At 32.3% G+C, this 27886-nt stretch overlaps 1 protein-coding gene across 1 annotated transcript in view; it reads left to right on the top strand.

Moving 5' to 3' along the window:
• LOC126885946 (uncharacterized) overlaps positions 1-27886 on the top strand; it is a 71514-nt gene that overhangs the window by 16349 nt on the left and 27279 nt on the right. Inside the window, exon 5 of the mRNA XM_050652769.1 lies at positions 11076-11135. Within this exon, the coding sequence (XP_050508726.1) occupies positions 11076-11135 (60 nt within the window). The remainder of the gene's footprint in view (positions 1-11075; positions 11136-27886) is intronic.

Genomic DNA, 27886 nt, shown 5'->3' with positions numbered 1-27886 from the left:
GTAACTGGCGCCAGTCTCACTGGAATGCGGGTGCTTGACTAAGACAGCGCTGGATAGGTTCGTTTACACGTATCCAGTAACTGGCGCCAATCTCACTGGCACTCTTATTAAAAATCCTAATACTGCCACTGAAACCACAGGTACGACAGCGCCAGCGACTGGAACGCTGTGTTTACACGTGTCTACAACCACTGGCACGGGGTTAGAGGGGACGCGGACGAGGGCCACTGGCATGAAAAATAGACCAGCCTTCTATTCGAGACAGCGCTGGACTGGAACAAAAAAGCATTTACATGATGCCACTACCATGCCAGCACTGTCGTTCCAGTGCGACTGGCGCCAGTTACTGGATACATGTAAACGCGCCTTTAACCTGTGCATGTTGTTCGTTGGTTAGGTCAGCTTCAAGAAACACTTTTAAGCTTATAGCTAGTCTTCTTTTGTTCCTCAAGATTAAACGAACCATCTCAGGAGACTCAAGGGTTAGGCATAATGATTGATGTCCATTTTTATTGCGTTTCCCAATTCTGGCTGAGCTCAGTATGTTGACTGGGGAGTCTGACAGACCCAAGAGGATGTCATTGACAAATTATGCTAACTGGTCTTTAGTTATTTCTCTCAAAACATTTATTAACGTAATACATATATGTAAAGTTAACTGGTGAAATAACGTTTCACCCTGTATACAAATAATGTTCGTTACACAAACCAATCCTAGATCTCAGAAGTCACTCAACCGGTCCCTTAAAAAAGCCGCCAAAACGAAAGGTTTACCGCGTTTCTCTAGCTTCAACAAGTGCAGTTCGCCACTAACCTTCGAGTAGAAAGGTTCGCTATCAGTCCTCAGAAAGGACAGTCGCCAGTCGTTTAATATCGCAATCTTAATGCCGCTAAAAACAACGCAAATGCAATGTTGCCAGTGTTACTCCTAGCCTAGAACATTTCTGTATGCAGCAAACCTTATCGTTGTAGTAGTTATACAGTGAAGTGAAGTGACAGTCCAACGTCAGTGTTATACGTACGTCAGTGTCATACATCAGTTATACGTAAATTACCATCCCAGCTTTTTATTCATCATTCTTCGTACAATAAAGTTTGTTACGTGTAAACCGCTTTTCTTTCCAGCCCATGGCTGGTGGTCCTTCGATATACGCTTAACTACGCCCTTTCTCAACCATTAACTGAAATTCATTTTCCGATAAAATATCACAGATTCATGGTGAACCAGTATTTCTTGGTTTGATGTTGCAAAATATTATAGTGAATATAACAATTTCAATTCCACAAATGAAAATGTAGTCACAATTTTTTTCTGAAAGTTATTCCTTACCAATCTTTATTTTTAAAAATATCACAAGGAAAAATTCCTGTAACTGGCTGTATACCATAAAACGTTTTCGGAATCAATATGTTATCATCAGTGCTATCACAGGTTTACATGCTTTAAGCCACCAAAATATACGGGTAAAAACCCTTGAGTTGTTTTCAAAACAGTTGAGGTTACATTATATTATCCGATTTTAAAGGATGTTAAAAATATTTCCAGATTAACCCCTGGCATCACATGACATCAACCATATTGGTTGGAAAATTTGTAGGTAGGACCTTACATATCAGAGGCAGAGTTTAGTTGACTAAACTTACCTAAAGTCACCTAAACTCTGCCATGTAAGGTCCTACCTACAAATTTTCCAACGAACATGATTGATGTCATGTGATGCCAGGGGTTAATCTGGAAATATTTTTAACATCCTTTAAAATCGGATAATATAATGTAACCTCAACTGTTTTGAAAACAACTCAAGGGTTTTTACCCGTATATTTTGGTGGCTTAAAGCATGTAAACCTGTGATAACACTGATGATGGAATATTGATTCCGAAAACGTTTTGTTGTGATATAGCCCTTTTTTAGGGATTTTAAATATACCTTTTACAAGATAAGGTTTTTATTCTTTATTTTTATTACCTGTTAATGATACTGAATTGAAATTCTTGCCAAGAAAGGTAAGTTTTAACATAAACTCCAACTTCCAATATCACGATACAATATCTGGAGATGCTATTCGAGCACGTTTTAGGTTGACAAAGATCATAAAAAATTCAACTGATGTTGGTTTGTATAACTTTTTGCCAGATGAAGTAAAAACTCTACATTAATTACCGTTTAAGCTTAAAATCACATCTAACATTTTGAAACATTGCATTGTTAATATTCATAAATAGAGTACCTTAGCACAGCTTCTACACAATAGTGGAGGGCTAAAGAAGAATGTTGCTGTTTTTGCTGAGGAACTCTGAGAACATCATTTAAAAATACATACAAAAGAAAATAATATGTTATAAAAAAATACTATGTAAATGACTAATATAAAGTAAAAAATTGTAAAATCGGCGAATGGATTTAGTGTGCACAGTCATATAAACCCAAACAAACAACAATACACTATAAATAGTGCTAGTTTGGTCAGGGTATTTGCTTGTCTATTATGACAATATTTCATGTTTTTTTAGTGTGTTTGTCGTTTGTCAAATTAGGTCAAACCGGCAAACAGGTCAATAGGTGTATGTTCTCAAAAAAACTGATGGTGTGTAAAATTTTTTTATTAAAATTAGCTGAGTACTTTCAGCATATCACTTGCCATCATCAGAGCTTCGTCCTATAGGTATAAATCCTTTATAGAAGAGTAATTGCAAAACAACATAGTAAAAATGGATAGATACTGGGCTAAGCCTCGGATCTAGGGTGTAAAAACCCTTAACAATTATTAAAATAACATCTAAATTCTTTTTAAAGACAATATGGCTGCGCTACACCATTGTGTATTCAAGTGAATACAATGGTGTAGCGTAGCTATATTGTCTTTAAAAAGAATTTAGATGTGATTTTAAATTGTAAAGGGTCTCTACACCCTAGATCTGAGGCTTAGCCCAGTATCTATCCATTTTTTAATATGTTGTTTTGCAATTACTCTTCTATTCTATGAAAGATTTATATCTATAGTACGTATCTCTGAGGATGGCTCGTGCTGTGCTGAAAGTACTCAGCTAATTTCAATAAAAAATTTTTACACACTATCAATAACTTTTTTGAGAACATACACCTGTTTGCCGGTTTGACCTACTTAGAAGTGTGTACACAAGTACCGGGTGTCCCAATAAGAATGGCCCTCGGCCATATCTCAGGAAGAACACATCCTATGCAATTGCGTAGCGTTGTTCTGCAAACGACTAAAATTCCTAGAACAGGTCACCCTAACGCCCTCTGACATAGAAAACAAGTCACCTAGGATGCTAATTAATTTCATCAGAAGTATTGGCATGCTAGAGTTTAACTAGATTAAGGTATGCACAAAAGATCTTTATAGGTCGAAGTGCTGAGAGGCTCCATAGCCTTAACGACCTCACATAATCTAATCTAATATCTCAGGAAGCGTTTATAGTAAGCTTTGAGAAAAAAATATTTATAACAAAAGTTGCCTCGGGAAAAGCCTGGAAATTATTTTCATAATTGTAGGTCCAAAATTTTACAAAATTTGCGTAATGAAAGAGCACTGGAAATCCCATCATCGTATTCTTCATCAAATTCTGCGCATATTTTATTTCACAAGTTTAAGTCTACCTTTGCAAATAAGAAGTGGGGGTGAGTGGGAATTTTCTTATGAACAAATTGCTTTAAGTCCAATTCTGCTAGATCGAATTTTGCATAATTAGTCTTGTTGAAAACAGCTCTTTTTCGTCAATGTAAGAGTCTTATTTTCGAAATAGCCTAATAAGTAATATGTCAGATAGGGGGTTATTTAATTATTTTCAGAAATGTAGTTTTCTTTGGAAAATATTAAATACAAGTATGCATTTTTAATCTTATATTACAAAATTAGACCAAATTATCAACAGAATATCGAAAACCGCATGTCGATACCTTTTTTCTATCTCAAGATATCTTAAGAAGTGTGTAAATTTTAAACATTACTGTTGCTGTCACCGCCCACCGGTAAACGAAGTTAAGGAAAAGTAGTGTGCTATGGAAAAAACAAATAAACATTGTCCAGATGTAAACGTATATAATTAATTAAAACAACAATAAGACAAACAACACTATAAATATGACAAAGAAATACAAGCACCTACTTACTTAGTGACGGCCTAAATGTTCAATTTGTTGCCCATTATTTTCGATGCAAGCATTTACTTTTTCAAGGGTAGATTGAACAGCAGTCTCAAGTTCTGCTCTCGCAATGCTTTGAATTGCGTTTCGTATTCTCTAGATCAGGGGTTCCCAAACTGAGGGGCGCGCCCCCCTGGGAGGCGTGAGGATATATCAGGGGGGGCGCGAGACAAGTTGAACATTAAATTAAATTTAGTTATTTTTCTAAAATTCAAAATTAACCGCTTGTTAGACTGTGTCTGGTAACGCAGAGTAAGCAAAAGTTATCTCAAATACATCTTTTTGACAACACTGTGAAACGTCGCATTGATGATATGACCGAAGACGTACAAAACCAGGTAGTTGATTCAGTAAAATAATCGCCATTTTTTGCTATTCAGCTAGACGAGAGTACTGACGTAGCACAATGTTCTGAGTTAAATGTTTATGTTCGGTATATTCAAAACGAAAGAATGAAAGACGAGCTACTCTTTTCTACAGAGTTAGAGACTGGAGACCACGACAAAAGCTATTAATGTTATGAAAGCAGTGTGAGAGGTTTTTGACAAACATAAACTCTCTTTGCAAAAACTGATCAATTTATGTACAGATGGCGCACCTTCAATGCTTGGTTTTCGCTCAGGCTATTTGCAATTAGTAATAGAGAAAAACGCTTATGTGATTGGGATACATTGTTATATACATCGACAAGCCTTGGCAGCAAAAACCCCTTCGAAATGAACTTATGGTTGTCTTAAAGTTGTGTACTAAAGTAGTGAAGTACATAAAAAAAATAGTGCGTTGAATACTCGACTGTTTAAAACTCTTTGTGAAGATTTAGAAAGTAATCCCAAAATGCTGCTACTTCATACAGAAGTACGATGGCTCTTAAAAGGAAACATGTTGGCAAGATTATTTGACCTTTGGGATGAAGTAATCACCTTGGAACATCAAAAGCAAAATGAGCTAAACATGGCCTTAAAAAAACATTGTACCCAAGTAATATTGGCTTATTTGTCAGACATCTTTGGCTCGTTGAACAGCCTTAACCTAAAACTGCAGGGTGGATACTCAAATATAGTAGTTACTCATTGTGATGGAGGCTTAATTACTCAACTTTGGAGGCGTAAAATATCAGCAAACCCCTGAAATTATTCAAATTTTTCTAAAGTAGAGCCAATCTTAGAAGAAACACGCTTCAAGGACATTTATGAAGGTTCAAGTTTGAAAATCCAAATATCAAACCATTTGGAGAGCCTACTTGAAGAGTTCCAGAGATACTTCCCAAACACTTGTGACAATTTTATTTAAAGAATGTCAACTGATCCATTCCATGTCAACATAGACTCGCTGCCTGAATCACTTCAAGAAGATGCTTTGCAAATAAATTTAAATGATTTTTTGCATGATTCCTCTGCCAAATAATTTGTTATAATTGACAAACCGTCATTTTGGTTAAAATATTTCAAAGTGTATCTTAGTGTATCACGGGAAGCTCTTCATTTATATTTGCCGTTTTCAAGTAACTGTGCGATTTTCAACACTTGTTGCAATTAAAACAAAGTATCGGAATAAACTTGATGTTGCTAGTGACTTGTGCTGTGCACTTACTAAAACTCAGCCACGAATAGGCATACTAGTAAATAAAACGCAAACACATCCATCTCACTAACCAAACTAATCTATTTTTCTTTTATTAATAATTTTTATATTTTATGGAAACTGATATTGTTGTATCTTATGGCAGAATAAATAAATGTTTTGTTCCTATTAGGGGCATACAATTTATTGTAAAGTGGGGGGCGCGAGAAGCTTTCATTTCAACAAAAGGGGGCGTGGTACAAAAAAGTTTGGGAACCCCTGCTCTACATCATATTTTCTTGAGTAGTGGGCCTAGCGGCCAAAACAAGGTCTTTAATCCGTCCCCATAAATAAAAGTCTAAAACAGTTATATCTGTTGCTTTTAATCTACTCGTGAAAGAGTAAATCTTGCATCGAAAATAATGAGCAACAAATTGAACATTTAGGCCGTCACTAAGTAAGTAGGTGTTTGTATTTCTTTGTCATATTTATAGTGTTGTTTGTCTTATTGTTGTTTTAATTAATTATATACGTCTCTGGAAAATGTTTTTTTTTGTTTTTTCCATAGCAAACTACTTTTCCTTAACTTCGTTTACCGGTGACAGTTACAGTTATGTTTAAAATTTACACATTTCTTAAGATATCTTGAGATAGAAAAAAAGTGTCGACATGCAGTTTTCGGTATTCTGTTGCTAATTTGGTCTAATTTTGTAATATAAGATTAAAAATGCATACTTGTATTTAATACATTCCAAAGAAAACTAGATTTCTGAAAATAATTAAATAACCCCTCCTAGCTGCCATATTACTTATTAGGCTATTTCGAAAATAAGACTCTTACATTGACGAAAAAGAGCTGTTTTCAACAAGACTAATTATGCAAAATTCGATTTTGCAGAACCGGACTTACAGCAATTTTTTCATAAGAAGGTTCCCACTCACCCCCACCTCTTATTTGCAAAGGTAGACTTAAACTTGTGAAATCAAATATGCGCAGAATTTTGTGAAGAATACGATGATGGGATTTCCAGAGGCAACTTTTGTTATAAATATTTTTTTTCTCAAAGCTGTACTATAAATGGTTCCTGAGATAATAGAATAGAATAGAATTTATTTCATCAAATATACAAAATTTCTTTTGTTTTTGACAAGTCAAAAGAGTACGTACCTACATTATAAAATTTTGACAAAATTTAAAAGATAAATATTATAAATTATAATGAACAGATATACAAACAGGTACTAACAAAAAATTTAACACACTATGTAAAAACGTAAAGACATGAAATAAACTTAAAAACATGAAATATCGTCATAATCGGCAAAAAAACCCTGACCAAACTAGTGTACTTATTATAATGTATTATAAGCGGTACCTAAGTACTCTGTCTTTGTGTAAAAACAATGTTTTAAAAAGTGTGATTTTATTTTATTTTTAAACGACTGTAAATGAAGACTTTTTACTTCATCTGGCAAAAAATTGTACAAACTAACATCAGTTGAGTTTTTTATACTTTTCGTCAACCTAAAACGTTGTGCTCTAATAGCATTACTCGATCTTGTATGGTGATCATGGAAGTTGGAGTTTATGTTAAACTTACTTTTGTTGGAATGAATTTCAATCAGCGTCTCATATATATAGAGTGAAGGTAGTGACATAATACCTAACTTCTGAAATAAAGGTTTACAGTGTTCCCTATACTCTGCTCCAGCAAGTATCCTCACTACTTTCTTTTGTAACTTAAAAATTCTGTCTGCGTGACAAGAGCCACCCCAAACAGTTATTCCGTACTTTAAATGGCTATGGAACAGTGCAAAGTAGATCATTTTAAGGGTACTTTTAGGGATCATAAAAACTAAGTTGCGTATCAAAAATATAGTTGTAGCAAGTTTAGAACTTAAGTAGTCTGTATGAGCACTCCAGTCCAAATTATCATCTAGGAAAATTCCTAAGAGTTTAACACTATTTCCTAAGACATACTTCCGGTCAGAACTAAACATCAAATTCTGATTTTTGTCTTCATTTAGCTTCAGACCATTATGCAAAAACCAGTTTTTTGCTTTCTGAGTATCACTATCTATTTTAATTTTCAAATTATGATGATTAATGTCAGTATTTATGAGAGTGGTATCATCTGCAAAGCACACACATTTTATGGGAAAAGTGTAGTGAAATAGATCGTTCAGATAAATAAGAAACAAAGTGGGTCCTAGTATTGAACCTTGAGGAACCCCGTATTCGACCGTGTTCAAATCAGAATAGCTATTATTAAGAAAAACTGCCTGTTTTCTATTTGTTAAATAAGATCTAAATAGATTGAGAGTGGTTCCCCTTATACCATATTTATGCATTTTTTTCAACATTAATTTATGCGAAACACAGTCAAAAGCTTTGGATAAATCACACAATGTCAAAGACACGAAATGACCTTCCTCCATGCCGTCGACTATATCTCTCACAATTTTCTGTATAGCTTGTGTAGTGCTGCACTTTTTTCTAAAGCCATATTGGTTACAGTGAAGTATTTTGTGTTTATCTAGATATTCTGTCAAACGAGTATTAAGAATGCTTTCAAAAATTTTACCGAAAATGGGAATGATAGAGATGGGACGGTAATTTCCAATTTCATCTAAAGACCCTTTTTTGAATAGTGGCAACACTTTTGTTACTTTTAGTACATCAGGGAAAATCCCCTCAGTAAGGCAATTATTATAAAGTAAAACTAATTTGTCAATAACAATATCAATAGTTTCGACAATTATTTTTTTGTTTAAAAAATAAAAATCTGTACAATGTGAATTTTTCAAGCCACGCAAAACATTTCTGATTTCAATATCAGTAACAGGTAGTAAAAATAAAGAGTGGCAAGGAGAGTGTACATCTTTCAAAATATCTATAGCTACATTTTCATTTGTAGAACTGAAAGAACCTCTAATATTTTTAGCTACTGAAGTAAAGTAATTATTGAAATCGTTTGATGAGATCGTACTAGGACTAACTTTTTTATTTTGACCTTTATTTCTGTGATAGTTTATAACTTTCCAACTGTCACGAGATATATTTTCAGAATTTGAAAAGAAATACCCATAAGCTAGTTTTTTCTTTAATGATATTGTTGATCTATAATGCTTCTTAAACTTATTATATTCACTATAATTTTTTGTAACGTCAGCAATTACCTTGACTGTGGAAAGATTTTCTCGCATAAGTTTTAATTCATCATCAAACCAAGAAATTGGAGCTTTATTCTGACTTCGCAATTTTTTTAATGGAAAATTGATTTCAGTTAACTTTTGATATATTTCAGTAATAAATTGAGCTAATTCTGTTGCTGTTTTGAGAGAAATAGCTAAAGACCAATCAACGTTATTTAACGAATGTTTCAACTTCAGTATGCCATTACTCGTTATACGTCTTGTGTATGTAATTGCACTATGATTTTTTTCAGATTTTATTTTTAAGTTAATAAATTGAGCAAGATGATCAGAGATACATGGGTCCACAATTCCACAACCAACTATCCCACTGTTTATGTTTGTTAAGATGTTATCTAAACAAGTTGCTGATCTAGTTGTTATTCTAGTATATTCATTAATATTTATTGTTAAGCCAAAAGTAGAAATTAGATCACGGAAAATTCTGAGTTCATTAGAAGATTTTTTAAAATCAATGTTGAAATCCCCAATTATTATTATTTCCAAAAAATTAGCAGAGCAAAACACCAATAACTTTTCAAAAAGGTCTAGAAATATTTTAAAATTCCCATTTCCGGTTCTATACACTGTTACTAGAATAGTTTTAATATCTGTAATTTCTAATGCACAAAATTCACCCTCATATTCACATGATATATGATTCAAACAAACTGGTCGTGTAGAAAATTTATTATCGCTAAAAATTGCAACACCTCCATGTTCTCTTACCTTCCGACAGAAAAAAGTTGACAAAAAGTACCCATCAAACTTTAATGTTGTTCATTCGTTTTCTCTGAGCCAATGTTCAGAGAAACATAATATATTGTATCTTTTATTTTTCAAAAAAACATTAAGCTGATCTATTTTGTTTATTAAACTTTGGGTGTTTACATGAAAAATACTAACTAGACTAACTTGGTCAGAGTTTGCTAACGAATTTTGTTTATTATAAAATGGTACAGAGTTTTTTAAAATAACACTTTCACTGTTGTCTTTTCCTGTTAAAGTATCTACCTTGGTTAGGAGGTTTATTGACGGAATATTTTCTGCGAAAAAAATATTCACTGACCTCTATTCCCTTTGGCCATGTCTGTGGTTGAAAAAGAATATCCTTCAATTCTGCATCTGCCGTAATCCTGAAAGAATTGGATCCATTTACCTTATTCTCGTATAAAGTGCACGAGAACTCATGCCCGGGAAACTTTGTTTGTAGGTATGTTTCCAATTTTTGTGTACTATAAGATTGTTTATACTTTGCTGCATAAATCCACACCTTGTCTTTTGTTGCAAGCTCCTCACTCTCGCTGTTATTTCCCACAACTTTTGAATCGGACCGAGTTTTGTTTTGGTTTTGGCCAAGACTGTGGATATCATTCATTTTCAAACTTTGTTGAGCCTGCGTTAGGGCGCTTGAGAATTGCTGGTTTGTAATTGTTATATTCTCACGTGCCTCGTGTATGCCCTTGGTTTTCTTTCCTTCAGCTTTAGCGACGGAATTTGGAGGATGACCGGCAACACCGCTTTGTTTGTTTGTATTTGGCACATGGTTAACCTGCAAATTTGCTGGGTTTTGTAGCAAATTTATAATATAATCTTGATTACTAATCGTTCGTTCAAGTTCTTTGATAATACGTGTTGAAGCTTCAAGTTGGATGTTTGCGACTTTGAGGTCATATTTTAATGTTAAGTGACTTACCGCATGGGCGTGGTCAGTTGAACTGTTATCAGATATTTCAGTAGTTACATAAGGAAACTTGGTATTTTCATCACTTTCCACATACTTAACCACTTTATCACTTGATTTTATGTCCAAAGGCACTTTCTTTTCAATTATGATCCTTATTAGATCACTTTTATTCAATTTGTTCAATTCTTTCTTAACTTCCTCGATCTCCGCCATGTTGCCATCCGATATGGCCGAGGGCCATTCTTATTGGGACACCCGGTACATAAGTACAAGTCATACAGTCTTTTTCAAGTTTGTCAAATTGTTCAAATCATTCAATATTTTAATGTGTGTTCTAACATTTAATTTCATATGCAATAATTTTCACTATTTATTTCTTTGACTTGTCAAAAATAAACCTATTTTGTATATTGATTAAATAAATTCTAATGTATTTTTAGTAATACCAAACTTTTTTTTATTTTTAGATTTTAGAACAGGAAAGGCTCCAATTTTAGTAGCCACTGATGTAGCTGCTAGAGGTCTAGGTAAGTCTTAAAATATTAACATTGAAAAATATGTGTTCAAATATTTTGAATTCAGTAGCAGGCTAATAGTTATTGTTTTGTTTGATTAAATATTTCGTTATACATTTTTATTTTCAAATTTTAGAAGCAGTTCATATTAGCTTTCTATTATTAGCCTGTTTTGCCATGTTACAACAAATGGTCATATTTATTTTTTGAAGATCTTTACTATCTTTTTGACTGTCATTTATGTATAATTATTAAAACGTAGATCTGGCTTTTTGTTTTAGCATGGTAATATTGTCGAGTGTTGTAAAAATAATACGTTTGCTGAACAAAAAAGTAAAATTGTCACTACTCTCTTTTCCAGAGGCACTAGCGAGTTAATGACAGACAGAAAAGATAGTTTTGTCATTGTGGCTGTGCCTCTCACTTTTGGACATCCTTCGTTGAATGGCCAACGCACTAACGTGGCCATATTCGATGTCACTGTGGCCCTCTGTGTAATGGCCATCAACCGGGGCCTGTTATTGTATTCGGGCTGCGCTCCGCCAAGCCTGATGCGCACTGGCTGGCCTTCCCCTACTTGATCTGTCTCTAGTGTCGTCGTGAGATGGTCTCAAAATTACTGGACCAACTATGATTGTTGGCCAATGGCCCAGTGCTGGTCGACTCCCGTTGGGCGACACGCACCAGCCCGGCATGATTTTTTGGTATGCTTTATATTATTTTAACACCAGGTCAGAGGTCACAACTGGCAGTGTCTCTTTAGATACAAATAAATTTTGTGTTAACTGCATTATCACTGCGAACCTATTCTCAACCTGTGACGAATAGCAATGCCTGGTTGCACCAACATATCTTAAGCTTAAGACGTGCCTTAAGCTCAGCTTACTAAACATACGCGTTCCACCATTGAGTCTTAGATCAATTTTCAGCTTGACACAATGGATTGCCACGTGGACTGCATCGTAAACTTCGTCTCGGTGCTTTTGCTTAGATAAAAATCGAAAATTATGGATCTATAAGCTGAGCTTAGCTAAGCTGGAGCTTAAGCTTTGTTGGTACAACCAAGCAATAGAAACCATAATGCAAGTGAAATTACTACTGTCCAAATTTGTCATTTTGTCAACTAACTAAGCTAACATTGTTTACAATCATTTAAAAAATGCAAAGAAACAATGTTTGATTTGTGAATAATGGGTTTTTGATTAGTTTTCGTATGTTCCTTTCAATGCAATAGAAGAGTAACAAACATAATATGTCTTTATATTATAAAGATTATCATCTTTGCCTTATATACTTAAAGAATTAACGCGATTAAAAGCTTAAGAAATATCTAAAAAGACGATTTAAAATGGTATTAGACAACTATCAACACATCATTTTGTGTATCTTTCAATGGGCAGCTTGATATATCTTTCATTCTTGCTGAAGATCAAAGCAAATTCATAACTAATGATTGCGCATTAGGCTAATGAGGGATGGTCAAATAAGACGCAAAGCTAAGCAAAAAACCAGAGAAAATCAAGATAAAAAAATATTTTAAAACTAAAATCTGAAATACATATGTGTTTTTGTAATTTTCATAAAATTTAACTCAAGGTAAACATGGTAATGTTTGAATAATAACAGCATTTTTGTGCTATTTTCAAAGCACCTACGTGATATTGCTAGAATTTAATTCCTTGTTGCAGTCTACTTTAAGCAACGGATAAAAATCACGTAGTTCGCATTGACATGCTATATATTGCAGATGATATACATTACAAATTAATATGTGATTATTTCTCCATCACTGGGTACGTTCAGACCTCCTTAGTGGCTGGACAGCTGAGTAAGCCGTAGAATTCAGACACCTCAATAACAAGCCACTGGGAGATTTACTAAGCATGTTTTTTCCGCTGGATGTCAGTGCTGAAACTCAGCGGTTGATAAAAGTATTTATGTAAATATTGAGGTTAGATTCGTCGAAACGTCAAACTAGAAATAAAATGTTGACACAAATATATGTTGTGTTTTTCTCTACTGATCTGAGCCGCTTTGTGCTTAATGTCAGTCACTGAGGTCGTCTGAACGCACTCATCGTTACATGCAGCAGGTACTTAGTAATAGTAAATTTTTGGGAGTGATTTACTTCGTTTCTTAAGGGCCAATTTCTCATATCGAGTTCAACTCCAGTTTAATCTGAACTTCTAGTAAACGTCAGTTTAAAGTCAAAATCGTCTTTCTCAATTCGCACGTTCAACCGATGGCAGTTTAAACTTGAACGATGCTTGAACGGTGGAATTCGGCCGTTCAAAGATTTCAGAACTCAGTTCAGATGATTTCATGGACTACGAATGCGTTTTATTAACACGAAACGCTGTCATAATATAAATATATCCTATTTTATTATATTAAGCCTAACGATAAACGATAACATTATTTTTGTTTTTATAATATTTATTTATAATTATTAAAATTACTATTTGACTATAAATACTTAAATTTAACTTTATTCAAAAACAGCATAAAAAAGGTAGTTCAAAATGGCGACAGTTTTTTACCTTTTGCCATCTATTGGCATTTCTCGAAAGCTGTAGAACGAGCGCTGACATGAACGTGCAATGAGAAATGCATTCCAAACAAAACCGGAGATCACCGGTGAACCTGTTTCAACTGAACCATAGATTACCGCAGGTATGAGAAATCGACCCTAAGTGTTTTAAGTTTGGCTTTTTATTAAGTATAATGGACCGTGATAGTGTGACGTCAAAACGTCAAATTTTTTCCAAACACGTTGTGTCTAGGTATGTATACGCTAACGTGTACGCAAATAAAAAAGTTAGGTAGAATTAAACGTCATAACAAATATTTTTCTATCAAACAAACACTAAACATATCAAAATAGCGTGTATCAAAATATACAGTCACTGCCCACGCTAAATAGTCACTAGCTTGATGAAGTTTAACTTGTTTATTTGCGTATATTTTAGCGTGTACCTAGACATAACGTGTTTGGAAAACTTTTTTTGACGTTTTGACGTCACGACTATCATGGTCCATTGGAATACTAACAAGAGAAGGGTTATTAAACAGGAAAGACTTAACTCGAAAAAAGCAGTGTATGTAGCTGAGAGGAACAGAAATGGTTATGGACATCGAACTGCTTGGGGAACATCCATAAACTACGTCGTTGAAAAGGGGGACATTGCTTATTTCGACGGTATACGACACGGGGGAGGGGGCCATGAGTGCACATCCGACGTCGTTTGATGTTCACGAATATAAAAAATATACCCTATTGTAGGATTAAAAAGAATTAGTAGGTATATTACTTTTATCGCATACTTTTCATTTCGTTTTTATCACTCACAGCCTTAATAATATTGCTAGCAGTTTTGTACAGAATAACAAACAATAAAACATTGTTCTATGTATTTAAACAAACGCTTCTATACAGAACAACGTCTGGAAGCAATAAATATTAAACTGTTCATTTATTTACTGAATACTCTGTGTAAAACAATTATTCTACAAGAATGAATAGAAATAAAATATTCTATTTTATTTAGTTAGTACATTGTATTTATACTTAATAAAAGAAATGGTATTGAAATAAAAACAAAATAAGTATCAAGATTTATATGATGCAGTTAAAAAAACATATTAACTCCGATAAAAGTATTGTCTTTTGTCCCAATAAAGCTAATTAGTTGTACAGTGGATTGAAAGAAAAAAGGACGCGGATATTAATGAGCTACATAGTAATACTGATTTGGATACATTCGTAAATAAACTTTGACAGCTAACTTTAAAAAATCCAGAAATAACATGGAATTTAAAAAAAAATCACTAAAAAGGGGGGTTATGAGTTGCAATTAAGACGTAGGTATGAGGGGGGTCAACTGTAAACGACGCTTTACGACAGAAGGGGGGAGGAAAAGTCCAAAATTTTTACGACTTAGTTTATGGATGTTCCCTTGGGGAAAGACTGATGAGTAGAATCATTTAAGTACCTTACCTACTACATAACAGAATATGATATACTAGATTCAGAAATTGCCTACAGGATATAGGCTGGTTGGTTTAAGTGGGAGTGGAGAGTTGAGCTAAGTAGAAGCGAATGAGTAGGAGTGGGGTAATGTTTGATCGAAAAACCGGGGAAGGGGTGAAAGTGTGGCCTGTAAAGAAGGCTAGTTCTCGCTTCAACACCATACTTCCATACTTCCCATGGATATGAATGAAAGTCGGATACTCTTAAGACAGGCCTGCCAATATGCTCAACATTGTTCATTGATTTTATCATTTGAAACTGTAGTTACAGCTCATATTTTAGATATTTCGCCACGTTTTGTTTGTTAATTATGACATATTTGTATGAAAATACTTTTTATTTTTTATATAACAACTAACAGAATGGTTGAATGCTTGTCACATACAAATACTATACCGGGTGGTGAATTGGAAAACGGGCCATAGCAAACTCAATGTAAAATTCTAAACTGTTGAATTCCTGCTTCCCTAATTATTTTACACCAAAAGATATTAGAAACTATTTGTAGAGGATTGAAATCTGTATTGAAAACCACTGTTAAAATTGTTCTACGAATTAAACATATTCCGAAATTTTGTAAAAATGTAATACATTTTTCAGCCCAAAATCAGGCCACACACAGTGCAATAATGTGTCAAAATAAAGTTATTATGTTCACATTTTTGAACTGTCAATATTTTTATTTTATCATTTATTGTTTAAAAACAATACAGTTGATAAGATACCCTCAGCTGCGGAGGAAGTATTAATAATAAAGATTTTTTATCCAGTCAATGGTGTGAGCACTGTCAGTTAAATAGTAACGTGTGGCCTAACTTTTACACACATACCTACCGTGACAAATGTATATTTTTCAAAATTTTGGAATGCGTTTAAATCGTAGAACAATTTTAACTTTTGATTTTAATACAGATTTCAATCCTCTACAAATATTATCTCATGACTTTTGATGTAAACTGATTAGGGAAGCAGGAATTCAACAGTTTAGAATTTTACATTGAGTTTCCTATGGCCCGCTTTACGATTCACCACCCGGTATATATTTTTTACTAAATTCCGTTAACTGTAGTGTCCGCGTTAACTGTTTATTTATTTGCTGGTTTGTGGAATTTAAAATAGGAGTTAGTCAAACATTACCGATTAGTATTTTGCAAGCCTCAAAGTTATACATGCGAATATAATCGTAAATCAATCATTTCGCTTAACTCACTTGGTGAGACTAGGTCTCGACATAGTTCGGTAGTTTTGCATTGCAATTTTTTAAATATTTGAAATGTTTTTAATACAAAAACAAATTACAACCTAGCAATTTAACCTATTGATGAATATGAAAGTACAATTAATTGATATGAATTTTAATATTAAAAATACAGTAGTATATTCCATGAATATACGATTATTTTGAATTCGGTATGAAAGTATCGATTTAAATGGTCCAATGTGCTGAATTGCACAATAGCAAATTCTCCCAATTTTTAAAATACGGTTGAAATGAAATAATTTTGTAAATTTATTTACTAGAATATTAAAAAACAAAACAATTCTTAATTTTTGAATCCTTAATTTTTGATTTCAATACACAAACTCTTTGAAATTAGAATCAGTACTAAATTATGTCAAACTGACAGTAGACCCGTTTTATTGGAATAATTGTTAGAGCAATTTACTTTCGTACTTCTTAAAAACATTCTTATATTCATGGAATAAACTGTACTAACCTTATACTTGTTTGAAGCAGATTTGTTTTTGTATTAATTTAGAAATATCCGTTTTTCTACAATGCAAATAATTTATCTGTATTTAAAGAGTTCCACTGCCAATCACTATTTCATGATATGTGGGAATATCATCTTCGAATTCGCTCATAAAAGATTTTGACTAATCGTCGAATTCCATTATTTACGTATTAACTTTGCCAAAAAAATGTTTTTACTTTTAGTATTTTTTTAATTTTAGAATATTTCAAATTTATAAATCTATATACATAACATATTTTAAGGCGTGCGTTATATAAATTCAATTTTTTCTATATTCGTGCAAGGGTCCTTCTTCATCCACATATAATATGTCTTGTAATATTATTTAAAAATTGTTAATGAACTGTTAATTTAAGGTTTCTTTTAATATACCACAATTTATTATTTTGATGTAAGTAGATATAGAATGTAAAAAATTTGAACCATTTCTCTAAATATACACATGTACGAAGGAACATTAATGATATTCCTTAGTACCCTGTTTTGGAAACATTGGATTACTTACATGCTACTTTCGCTGGTCCAACTCATTAGTTGTATTCCATAAATCCAAAGAGTGAATAATTTGCAGTCACGTCCAAGCAACCAATACATTTTTTATATCCGATTCCAAGATCTTATCTTTTCTTATTAACATGTGCTCTCCACCTGAGTCTTGCATCAAGAGTTATGCCCAGTTATTTTGCAGTATTGTCATGTGGAACGTGGACTTTATAGTTCAGAGAAATAAGGAAAAAAATATCCTGTTGGTGACACAACCCCCTCCAGACCGAAACCAAATTTTTTGAGTAGTATGGACATCTATAATAATAACATATGTTTCCTGCAGCCGATTTTGATGATATACATAGTTATAAACAAATGAATACAAAAAAACGATAAATTTTCGTTTTTTTCGTCTATTACCAAAAAGTTAAGCATTTTAAACAAATTTGAGAGTAAGAAACTTATAAATCGTATAAAAAACTTATAGCGTTCGCTGAATATGTCTATTCTTATTGTTTGCTTAGAAAATTGCAAAATAAATCATAAATTTTGAGTTTTTATAAATATTCATAACTTATGTAAAAATTAACTTAGAACCATCTTATTACACAGAATGCTAAGACTTCTGGTGCTTAAATCATACCCTATCATTTCAAAGCAATTGGTCAAATAGTTTAAAAGTTATTTAATTTGTTTATCCCAAATAAATTTTTTTGCAACACTATCAGAAGCACTGTCAGAAAATGATGAAGTTACAGTAATACTTTGGATAGTTTATGAGAGAAGAAGATTTACACTATTTTTTCAAATTAAAAAAAAATGACAAAAAATAATTCTAAATATTGCAAAATTATTTTGTAAGAACATGTGAATTAAAAAAACGGGGGGGGGGCTAACTTCGTCCCTAATTGTCCTAGGACAATTGTTTTTCTTTCTAAATGTGTATAAAAATGCACTCTTTCTAAATATGAAAAAATACTTTTTCTACGGGTAACGGTTAAGAAGTTATTCTAATTTGTTTATAAGTAAGCAAAAAATCGACATGTTTTTGCAAAATAATTTTACACTGTTTAAAATTACTTTTGTCATTTTTTTTATTAAGTTAATAGTATGAATGTTCTTTCATAAACTGTCCGAAGTATTACTGTAACCTCATAATTTTCTGACTTATAGTGTTGCAAAAAAAAATAATTTGGGATAAACAAATTAAATAACTTTTAAACTATTTGACCAATTGTTTTAAAATATAATTTAAGCACAAGAAGTCTCAGCATTCCGTGTAATAAGAAGGTTCTAACTTAATTTATGACCTATTTTGCAATTGTCTAAGCAACAAATAAGGATAGACATATTCAGCGAACGCTATATTGAAGTTTTTGAAGTTATACTTCTTTACCGGCGATATGAGGGTGAATTTTTATATGTTAAAACCTATGATCCCGGCGCATGCGCATTATAACTTTGTTCTGATTGGATGTTCAAATGACATGTCAAAAATTATTCAATATGGCGGCTGTCGCACAGCTGTAGTTAGATTATTTATGGTTGTTGCGTTTTAAAATTTTTGTGAAAAGAAACAACAAACAAAAGTTAATTAATAGTTATACTGCCTTTTTGAATAGTTTTCATATACCTATATTTTTGGACTTTTGGACAAGGAAAACTCATGCTAATTTGGTAAGTAGTTTTTATTATAATCACATTGTAATTATACATTTGGATTAGGTTGACATACAGTAGAGGGTCGATTATCCGAACTAATTGGGGGACATAGGTGTTCGGAAAACCGATTTGTTCGGATAATTGAACTACAATATATTGATACATATTTATAGTCATACATATTTATCCACAAGCGAATAAAAGCCATATTTATATACCTACATATTTATTTATATCTTGATAATGACAACTAGCAACTAAACAAAAAAGTGCAGTCTTTGCAACAACACAATTATTTTTGGATACAATATTGAAGAAAATTAAAGATATTTTAAGCGTCAATTACTAACGCTTGCTCGGTATTCGAGTGCGGGACGCGGGAGTCGATAGTTCGAATAAGCGGTCGTTCGGTTGATCCACGTTCGGATAATCGACGCTCTACTGTACATTTATTTTCTCAAGAATGGGGATTTTAGAGAGAAATCCCAAATTAGGTCCGATTTTTAATTTTAAATTATGATTTTTTGGCGTAGATTTGTTTATCTGGTAGGTATGTAATGCTTTGATTTACATACTTAATTTGATTACCAACAAAAGTTCTACCAATCTTCATCTAATGTATTGTTTTCTTACTGTTTTGTTTTATTTTTATATTTTCTTCCACAAAATTTAAACTACATAATTTAATTATATTCAAAACAACTGTCAAATAGTAAAACGTTCAGTTACCCTATTTTTCCACATGACAAATAATGTGGAATTGGACGAGTGAGTCTAGGCTTCGATTACGAATCAAAGCGCCACGAAATTCACGGGTTCGATTCCCGATGCAAGTTTTTATTTTTTTATTTTTTATGCATTTTATGATTGTAAGTATATTTGTTATATATTTTTTTTTTTCAGAAAATGCGTATTTAAAATTTTTGCCAACAATTATTATCGTTCAGGAATCATTTTTTCTTTGTGGCATTTTTCAGTGTGTTTGTGTGCGTTTTATTCTTTTATTTTTTTACATTTTTGGTATTGTCTTAAAAATCACATAATATGTAGTAGAAGTATAACTTCTTACGTGTGTACAAAGTACACACACATTCTTTTTTTTATATGATTTATGAGTTTATTATTCTCAAATTTATTTAGAATTCTTCACTTTTTAGTAATAGACGAAAAAAGCGAAAATTTACCGTTTTTTGATCTTCATTTGTTTATAACTATGTATATCATCAAAATCGGCTGCAGGAAACATATAGATTATTAAGAGCAAACAGTAGCGATCAACAGGTAGCAACAAACGCGTTCCAAGATTGCGGCTCTAATTTTGAATATTTTGTCGAGATATTTGGCACACATATTCGTAATATAATAAAGAATGGCGGTACAGAGCCCAATTTCAGAAATATGTTAGTATGTGGAAATTACTCTATAACTAAATACAATATTGAAAAAAGGAGCCTGTACCGCCATTAAGAAAGACAAAAAAATACACTTTTTTCAAATACAGTACAACCTGCCATATCCGGACCTCCCCATATCCGGACGGTTCTGTGCCGTCCGGATCTACCGAAATCTACCAAGAAAGGCAGTTCTGCTGTTGGACAACGCACTAAAAGAAGAACTAAAAGATGGCGAAATAATTTATTATAGAATCTATAAAACATGTTTATCGACGAAAGTTATTGACGGCGTTGATTACTGGAATGTATAAAGGAGAAAACATTTCAGAGACTATAAAAGAAGTAGTGGTCTTGATACCCGGATTTTTTCATATCCGGATCGGTCTTTCGCCACATTGATCCGGATATGGCAGGTTTTACTGTAAACTTTTTTATCCCGTGCCTAGATTTTGTGTCAGATTGGAACTACTAAAAATCGATTTTCTTATAACAAGGAATCGAACGTCACTGACTTGGCAACATTTCGCGCCTATGTGTATAAAAATTATTGTTTTTGATAGTGTAAACGTCACTGTCAGTGTCGAATTACCGACGCACTGTTGCCTCACTTTTGAAAGTTCGCAGAATTTTCGCAATCTTGGACCGCGTTTGTTGCTACCTGTTGATCGCTACTGTGTGCTCTTAATATAGTTGTCCATACTACTCAAAAAATTTGGTTTCGGCCTGGAGGGGGATGTGTCACGAGAAAAATCTTATTTCTCTGGACTATTATTGTAAAACTGGAATGTATTTTTCCTTTTATTAATGAAATCAATATGAATCGATTTGACTTCCATGCTTTAGTCCAAATTGTTGATCTCATCTAAGGAGTTCTTCAGATTATGTACTGCTTCTTCATGATCGATTATTTCGAACTGAGATAATTGCCATATCATGAGCGAATGTAGAAATGCTATCTTGATTTAGTTCAGGGATGTATTTGATGTATAAAATTGTACAGAACTGTTCCAAAATCAATTCCTTGAGGGGAACCAGCTCTAATATGTCTCAAATATGTCTTCCTCTTGCTTTATTCTGAAGCATATGTGTGGTATACATGATCCTAGGAGTTAAGAGTAGGGTTCTGGAGGCTAATGGCATAGTTTATTTATTAATCTTTAATGTCATAACTTGTCAAAAGCTCGTCCGACATCCAGGAAGACCGTTTTTTCTTCTAGTGCCAGTTCTAGTATGTCAGCGATCTTGTGCACTTTGTCAATAGTAGAATCTTCTTCTTCTTTCAGTACCCTGTCCGGCATTAAAGCTTTTTAATTTACTCTTCTTAGTTTTTAAATAAAGTATATTTTGCTACAATTTTATATTAGCTGTCACATTTAATGGGAATAAATTAGAACGTCTGTTTTATTAAAAAACGTTTTTTGTCGTTTCAATCTCCACCTGAGTCAAAAGGCATTTAAGAAAAAAGTCGAGATGGAAATTGGCACGTCAAATATTAAGTATTTTTAATTAAAATATTGATTTATTATCATTAAAAATAATAGCTAATATAAAGTATAGTTGTTTCGATTAGAGTGAAATACTACCATACAAATCCATAAATGGTTATTAAAGATATTGATCAATTTGCAAAATCTTATTGTTGAAATATCTTGATGTCTGATTAAAGAACAATCTGACTGTACTCAATCTGACTACCTCAATCAAAAAAATTAAGGAGCAATAGAAATTAGGAATAGATACTGGGAAGTGTGTATTATTATTATACATAGAAGAAAAAGTTTATAATATTACTTACAGTAGTATACCTCACATTTTGATATAAAAAAAATGTTTAGACTAATTTTTAAGGTAAATCATTGATGATTATTTAAAAAATATATTATTTTTAGAAACACATACAACCAATTTAATAAAGAATCAACCCTTTTTGCAAAATATAATAATATACATTTCCACTACCTATTCACAAATTTTCTTGCTTCCTTTGTTTTTTTTTTTGAGATTTTGGCAAAATTTTGTTTTTGTTAATAGGGCTATTACAGCAAATTATAAATTTTATTTTATATAGTTATAGCTACAGTGTACGTAAATCGTTCAGCTGGACATGGGAATATACATTGACATAATTGTGGCAACTGCGCTATCTCGTTGACAATATGGTTGTTAGCATTAGGGGCCATTAACCTTAAAATTGACAATTTATTTCGGCTGACACAAATAAACGTCAAAACATGACAATGTAGTAGCTAAATATTTTTGCATAAGGGAATGGAAAAACTGTCTGTTTAATTTTGAAATTAGTTTTTAAATAAAACATATTTTAAAAATTAAAGTAAAATCGCAGCCTTGTTTCCAAACTCACTCATTCTATTCGTTCTAACAGCTCTATGGCACCAAAAACTACTCGAACAGAAGCTTCAACTAACACAGGTTAGCGCAGTTGCCACAACTATCTCAGTGTATATTCCCTATGTCCAGCTGAACGATTTACGTACTGTATAACGTTGAATTGATTTTTACTTCTTAAACAATTTTTAAATAATATTCATTTTGAATTCCTGAATTAACCAATTCATTTAACTATGCAAATGGGTGTTTGAAATAACTGAAGTAGGTACAAATACGTTTGTGCCTTATAAGCGATAGGCTTAAAGTGTGAAAGCATGTCTGGTTTAATCAACTTTGTTATGGAACTCTAATTTTGGTATAAAAATTAAGTGTAACAGTTACAAATTCTTTAAAATCTATTTTCTTGTGACAATACGATTTATTATTTTAAAACGTTTTTATATGGACTTGGTCTTTGTCACTATGTCCGGGAAATCTTGTACAGTAAAACCTCGATATAACGGACCTGTATATAACGGACTTCCGATATAACGGACGAAAAATCCGGTCAAATATAAAAAAATTAAAAACGTCCTGTTGATATGATACATGCTTAACCTGTCATATACCAAGATACATTGAATACCAACGGGTTCCCCGTGGACCCCAAATGCTACACCTACCTAGAAAGTATGTTTTTGCCAAAAATACTACATCGCATATTCAACCCATGGATCAGGGAATAATTTTGGAAACCAAACGAATACCTAGTAAAAAAAATTGTCTGTTGGCCAAGATGCAGACATAAAATTAAAAGGGTTGGAAATTCCTGATTTCTGTAAGACAATACATATCTGGTAATGCCGGAGAAGAAGTAGGTAGCTGAGATGTTTTATTTTACAATGGCTAGAACTAGATGAAGGTGTCCCTGGGTATAATATCACCACTGAAAGTGAAATAGCAGATGAAGTTATGAACCTCAAACATGAGGATGGAAGTGAAGATTCAAACAAGGCAAAACAATACTGCAAAAAATGAAGTTCTCAGAGGTAAGATCGCATCTTAACGATCTAATAACATTTATTGATTATTCAGACAACGAAGTTCAACTGTATTATACGCAATTTCGTAATTGTAGAGAGTTGATTATCAAAAAATAGCAAACTTCAAAAGTGCAAATAAAACTTGATTCCTTTTTCAAAGCAGGATTACCGAAAGCAAGCGTGTAGATATCAAACAACGTCACTTCACGACGAATTTCTGAAGATAATTAAATAGAATTTTGTTTGTGTTTTCTATTTTTATTTAAATACAGTATATACATATTTTCAAAAAAGAAGTTTTTTTATTTATTTTAAACCTATTTTTATATAACGGACTGTCGGCTTTAACGGACACCCCGTCCCCCCAATTAGTCCGTTATATCGAGGTTTTACTGTAATCCAGTAAAAACATAGCGAATATAGCCCAGTGGTAGAGCATTTGACTGCAGATCGAGAGGTCCCGGTTCAAACTCGGGTGTTCCCTATTTTTGTTTTATTTTTTTTAGTTTATTTTAGTTAGCATTTTTATATTTTGTTGAGTTAATATAAACTTACGTGCATAGAAATCGGCCCACTTAAAAATTTGGTCATTTTTGATGTCTCATATTTTCTAAACCTGTTGGCCGATGTAAGTGATTTTTTAAACATGTTATAGCCTGATTCTTTAGCAATACCACAGTAATAATATTGTTGCTAAACATGTAAATTTTCATTGCATACCGGGTGTACCAATCAAACTGTGTTTTTTTCTCAAAGTTCGCATCACCCTGTGGAATATTCTAGCATTTATAAAATACTTAAATCAAAACCCAACTATAGCCTCAGGTTTTCTTAACATTCTCTTTTTTGATTCAGTGGTTTATGTTGGATAATACAAAAGTTAGGTACTTTAACAACTAGACATGTTCTTCATCAATACACGGTGTTTCTAAAAAAATGCGACAAATTTTAAGGGGTAATTCTGTATGAAAAAATAGTGGCAGTTGGCTTTATAAACGTATGTCCGCAAATGTTTCGTTTCCGAGATACGGGATGTTCAATTTATTTCTTACAAACTGACGATTTATTTACTGCTTTAAAACCAGTTGAGATATTCAAATGAAATTTGGTAGGTTTTAAGAGATAGTTATTGGGGATTTTTTGAAATAAATTTAAGAATTTAATATTCACCATTGGTGTACATACGGGTAATATGACCGATCATATGATCGGTCATATTACCCGTATGCGCGCCAATGGTGAATATTAAATTCTTAATTTTATGTCAAAAAATCCGCAATAACTATCTCTTAAAACCTACCAAATTTCATTTACCTATCTCAACTGGTTTTAAAGCAATAAATAAATCGTCAGTTTGTAAGAAAAATTCAACATCCCGTATCTCGGAAACGAATTATTTGCGGACAAACGTCTATCAAGCCAACTGTAATTATTTTTTCATGCAGAATTACCCCTTAAAATTTGTTGCATTCTTTTAGAAACACCGTGTATTGATGAAGAACATGTCTAGTTGTTAAAGTACCTACTTTTGTATTATCCAACAAAAACCACTGAATCAAAAAAGAGAATGTTAAGAAAACCTGAGGCTATAGTTGGGTTTTAATTTCAATATTTTATAAATGCTAGAATATTCCACAGGGTGATGCGAACTTAAAAAACACAGTTTGATTGGTACACCCGGTATACAATGAAAATTTACCTGTTTAGCAACAATATTATTACAGTGGTATTGTTAAAGAATCAGGCTATAACATGTTACAGAAATCGCTTAAATCGGCCAACAGGTTTAGGAAATACGAGTCATCAAAAATGACTAAATTTTTAAGTGGGCCAATTTCTATGCACATAAGTTTAATAAAAATTCATATTTTATTAAGTTAATATATAATATTAGCTATATTAAGGTATATTATCACAATTATTCTTTTGAAATAGGTTTGATTAATTTTTTATAATTTTAAACATTTTCTTTTATTTATGAGTTTAAAATCGATTACAAAATGGTTACTTTCATAACATAGGGATTGAAACAACAATATGGTTAATAATTTTATATTGGCTCCTATATATCAAAACCGTGGTATTATAAAATAGTTATTTATAAAACAGTTCGTGAAGTAAGCGTAACGAATGTGCTACACATCGCGTAAGTGCGAAAAAAGTACTTCACGCACAGTTTCATACAATATTTTATCTACGATAAACAAATAAAAAAAACTGCAACTCTTCGTCACTGGAATTCATTTCTTTTCTACAATTTTTAGAACATTGACATTTAAAAATTCAAACTTCTTTCAAACGACAAAACTGTCAAAACTTTTGAATTTATTGCTCACATGTCATCACCATGACAACGCTTAAGTTAAGGATATTTGATTATATGGTAGTGTGCCAAAAAACAGTGCGAAAAAGTAAATCCCATTTAAAATACATTGTTACTTCACGCACACTTTAAGCCCTTCACGTACTGCTATCTATAATGACAGTTTTCACAAACTAAAAACTTATACATAATATGAGATAGAGTAGATAATAGTATATTATGCAACGAGCATTTAATGATGGTCAATATGAAGCAAGTATGAGGGTTAAGAAACGAGCCGTATGCGGCGAGTTTCGTATAGAGTACGAGCTTCATAATGATAATTAAATGCAAGTTGTATACACTATTTTTTCTATGATCATTCACAACAAAAAATATATTCAAATTTATTAATTTTGTAACACAAATAAATTCTAGTGTGTCAGTTTGACGGTTTGTTTACATGTAGAACTGTCAAAGCGTATGTATTTGACTCGCCATTGGTCACTGCGCGTGTACCACCTTTATCGCGAATGCCATATCGCAATTCTATAGGGCTTTTCATCGATTGTCATATGTTTCGAGCTTCTGTCATGTGTCACATAATATTAATATATCTACGACATGCGTCTTTGGTTTGTATCATTGGTATACAGGGTGATTGATTAGTAGGGTAAAGCTCAATAGCTCCGCTATAGTAATAGATAGCAATAAAAGTTAATAACAAAGATTTTAGCCACCTTTGAGCTTCACATTACAAAATTAGTTAGAATGTTACAGGGTGTTCGATAGCACAGTGGCAGACCTAACTTATGTGTTTTTAAACGGAACACCCTATATTTTATTTTATATTCGAAATCCTGTTAACTTCTCCATCACAAAAATATAAAGGTTTGTAATGTTATACAGGGTATTTACAAAGTTATAACCAATTTTGTATGAAAATCGTAACAAGTTCAACTCCCTGTATAAATAAAAATAAGCACAACAGCTATGGTTTATTAATGCCATATTTTTTTATTTATTGTCAAAATTTTTAAGAATTATTGATATTACTAATTTTCTTTATACATATTAAATACAGGGTGAGTCAAAACGCAAGTACATTATTTTCTCAGTAATGTTAAATGAAACACCCTGTATTTTATATCATTATTGAAAAGTAGCATTAACGTACTTTAATTTTTATATAACATTCCCTATGCCCAAATTTATTAGTTTTCGAGATATTTTCATTTTTCAGAGCAAATTATTTTAGGTGTTTAAATTTATCTAAATTTTAAGTAAGCCATGATTGAATTGACAATTGAAGATTACCGATTATCAATCCGGTAATTAATGTAACACTGTAGCAAAAAAAGAAATAAAAATAATTTATTAGTAATACATTTTACAAACAAAAACACAACCACTACATGCAACATTTTTGAAACAATTAAAAACTGTCTTTTTATGTAAATGCAACAAATAAACAAAGAAAATTAGTAATAAATTTTACAAAAAAACACACAAACACAAAATACAATATTTTGTGAAGACAATTAAACACTACTTTTGTATGTAAATGTAACAATGTAACAAATAAAGAACGAAACATAATTTATCAGTAATACATTTTGCAAAAAAACATGTTTGAAAAAATTAGAAGCTACTTTTAATAAAATATTTTTAATATTTAATTACATAAGGTGTTCAAAATTATCTCCTAACACATTTATGTACGCCTAAAAACGATCATTGAATGAGCTACTTACTCTACGG

Source organism: Diabrotica virgifera, chromosome 6, assembly GCF_917563875.1.
Source record: "Diabrotica virgifera virgifera chromosome 6, PGI_DIABVI_V3a".
In the NCBI taxonomy this organism is placed as follows: domain Eukaryota; kingdom Metazoa; phylum Arthropoda; class Insecta; order Coleoptera; family Chrysomelidae; genus Diabrotica; species Diabrotica virgifera.
The sequence above is the reverse complement of the archived record's forward strand: the minus strand, read 5'-3'. Positions and strand labels throughout refer to the sequence as shown.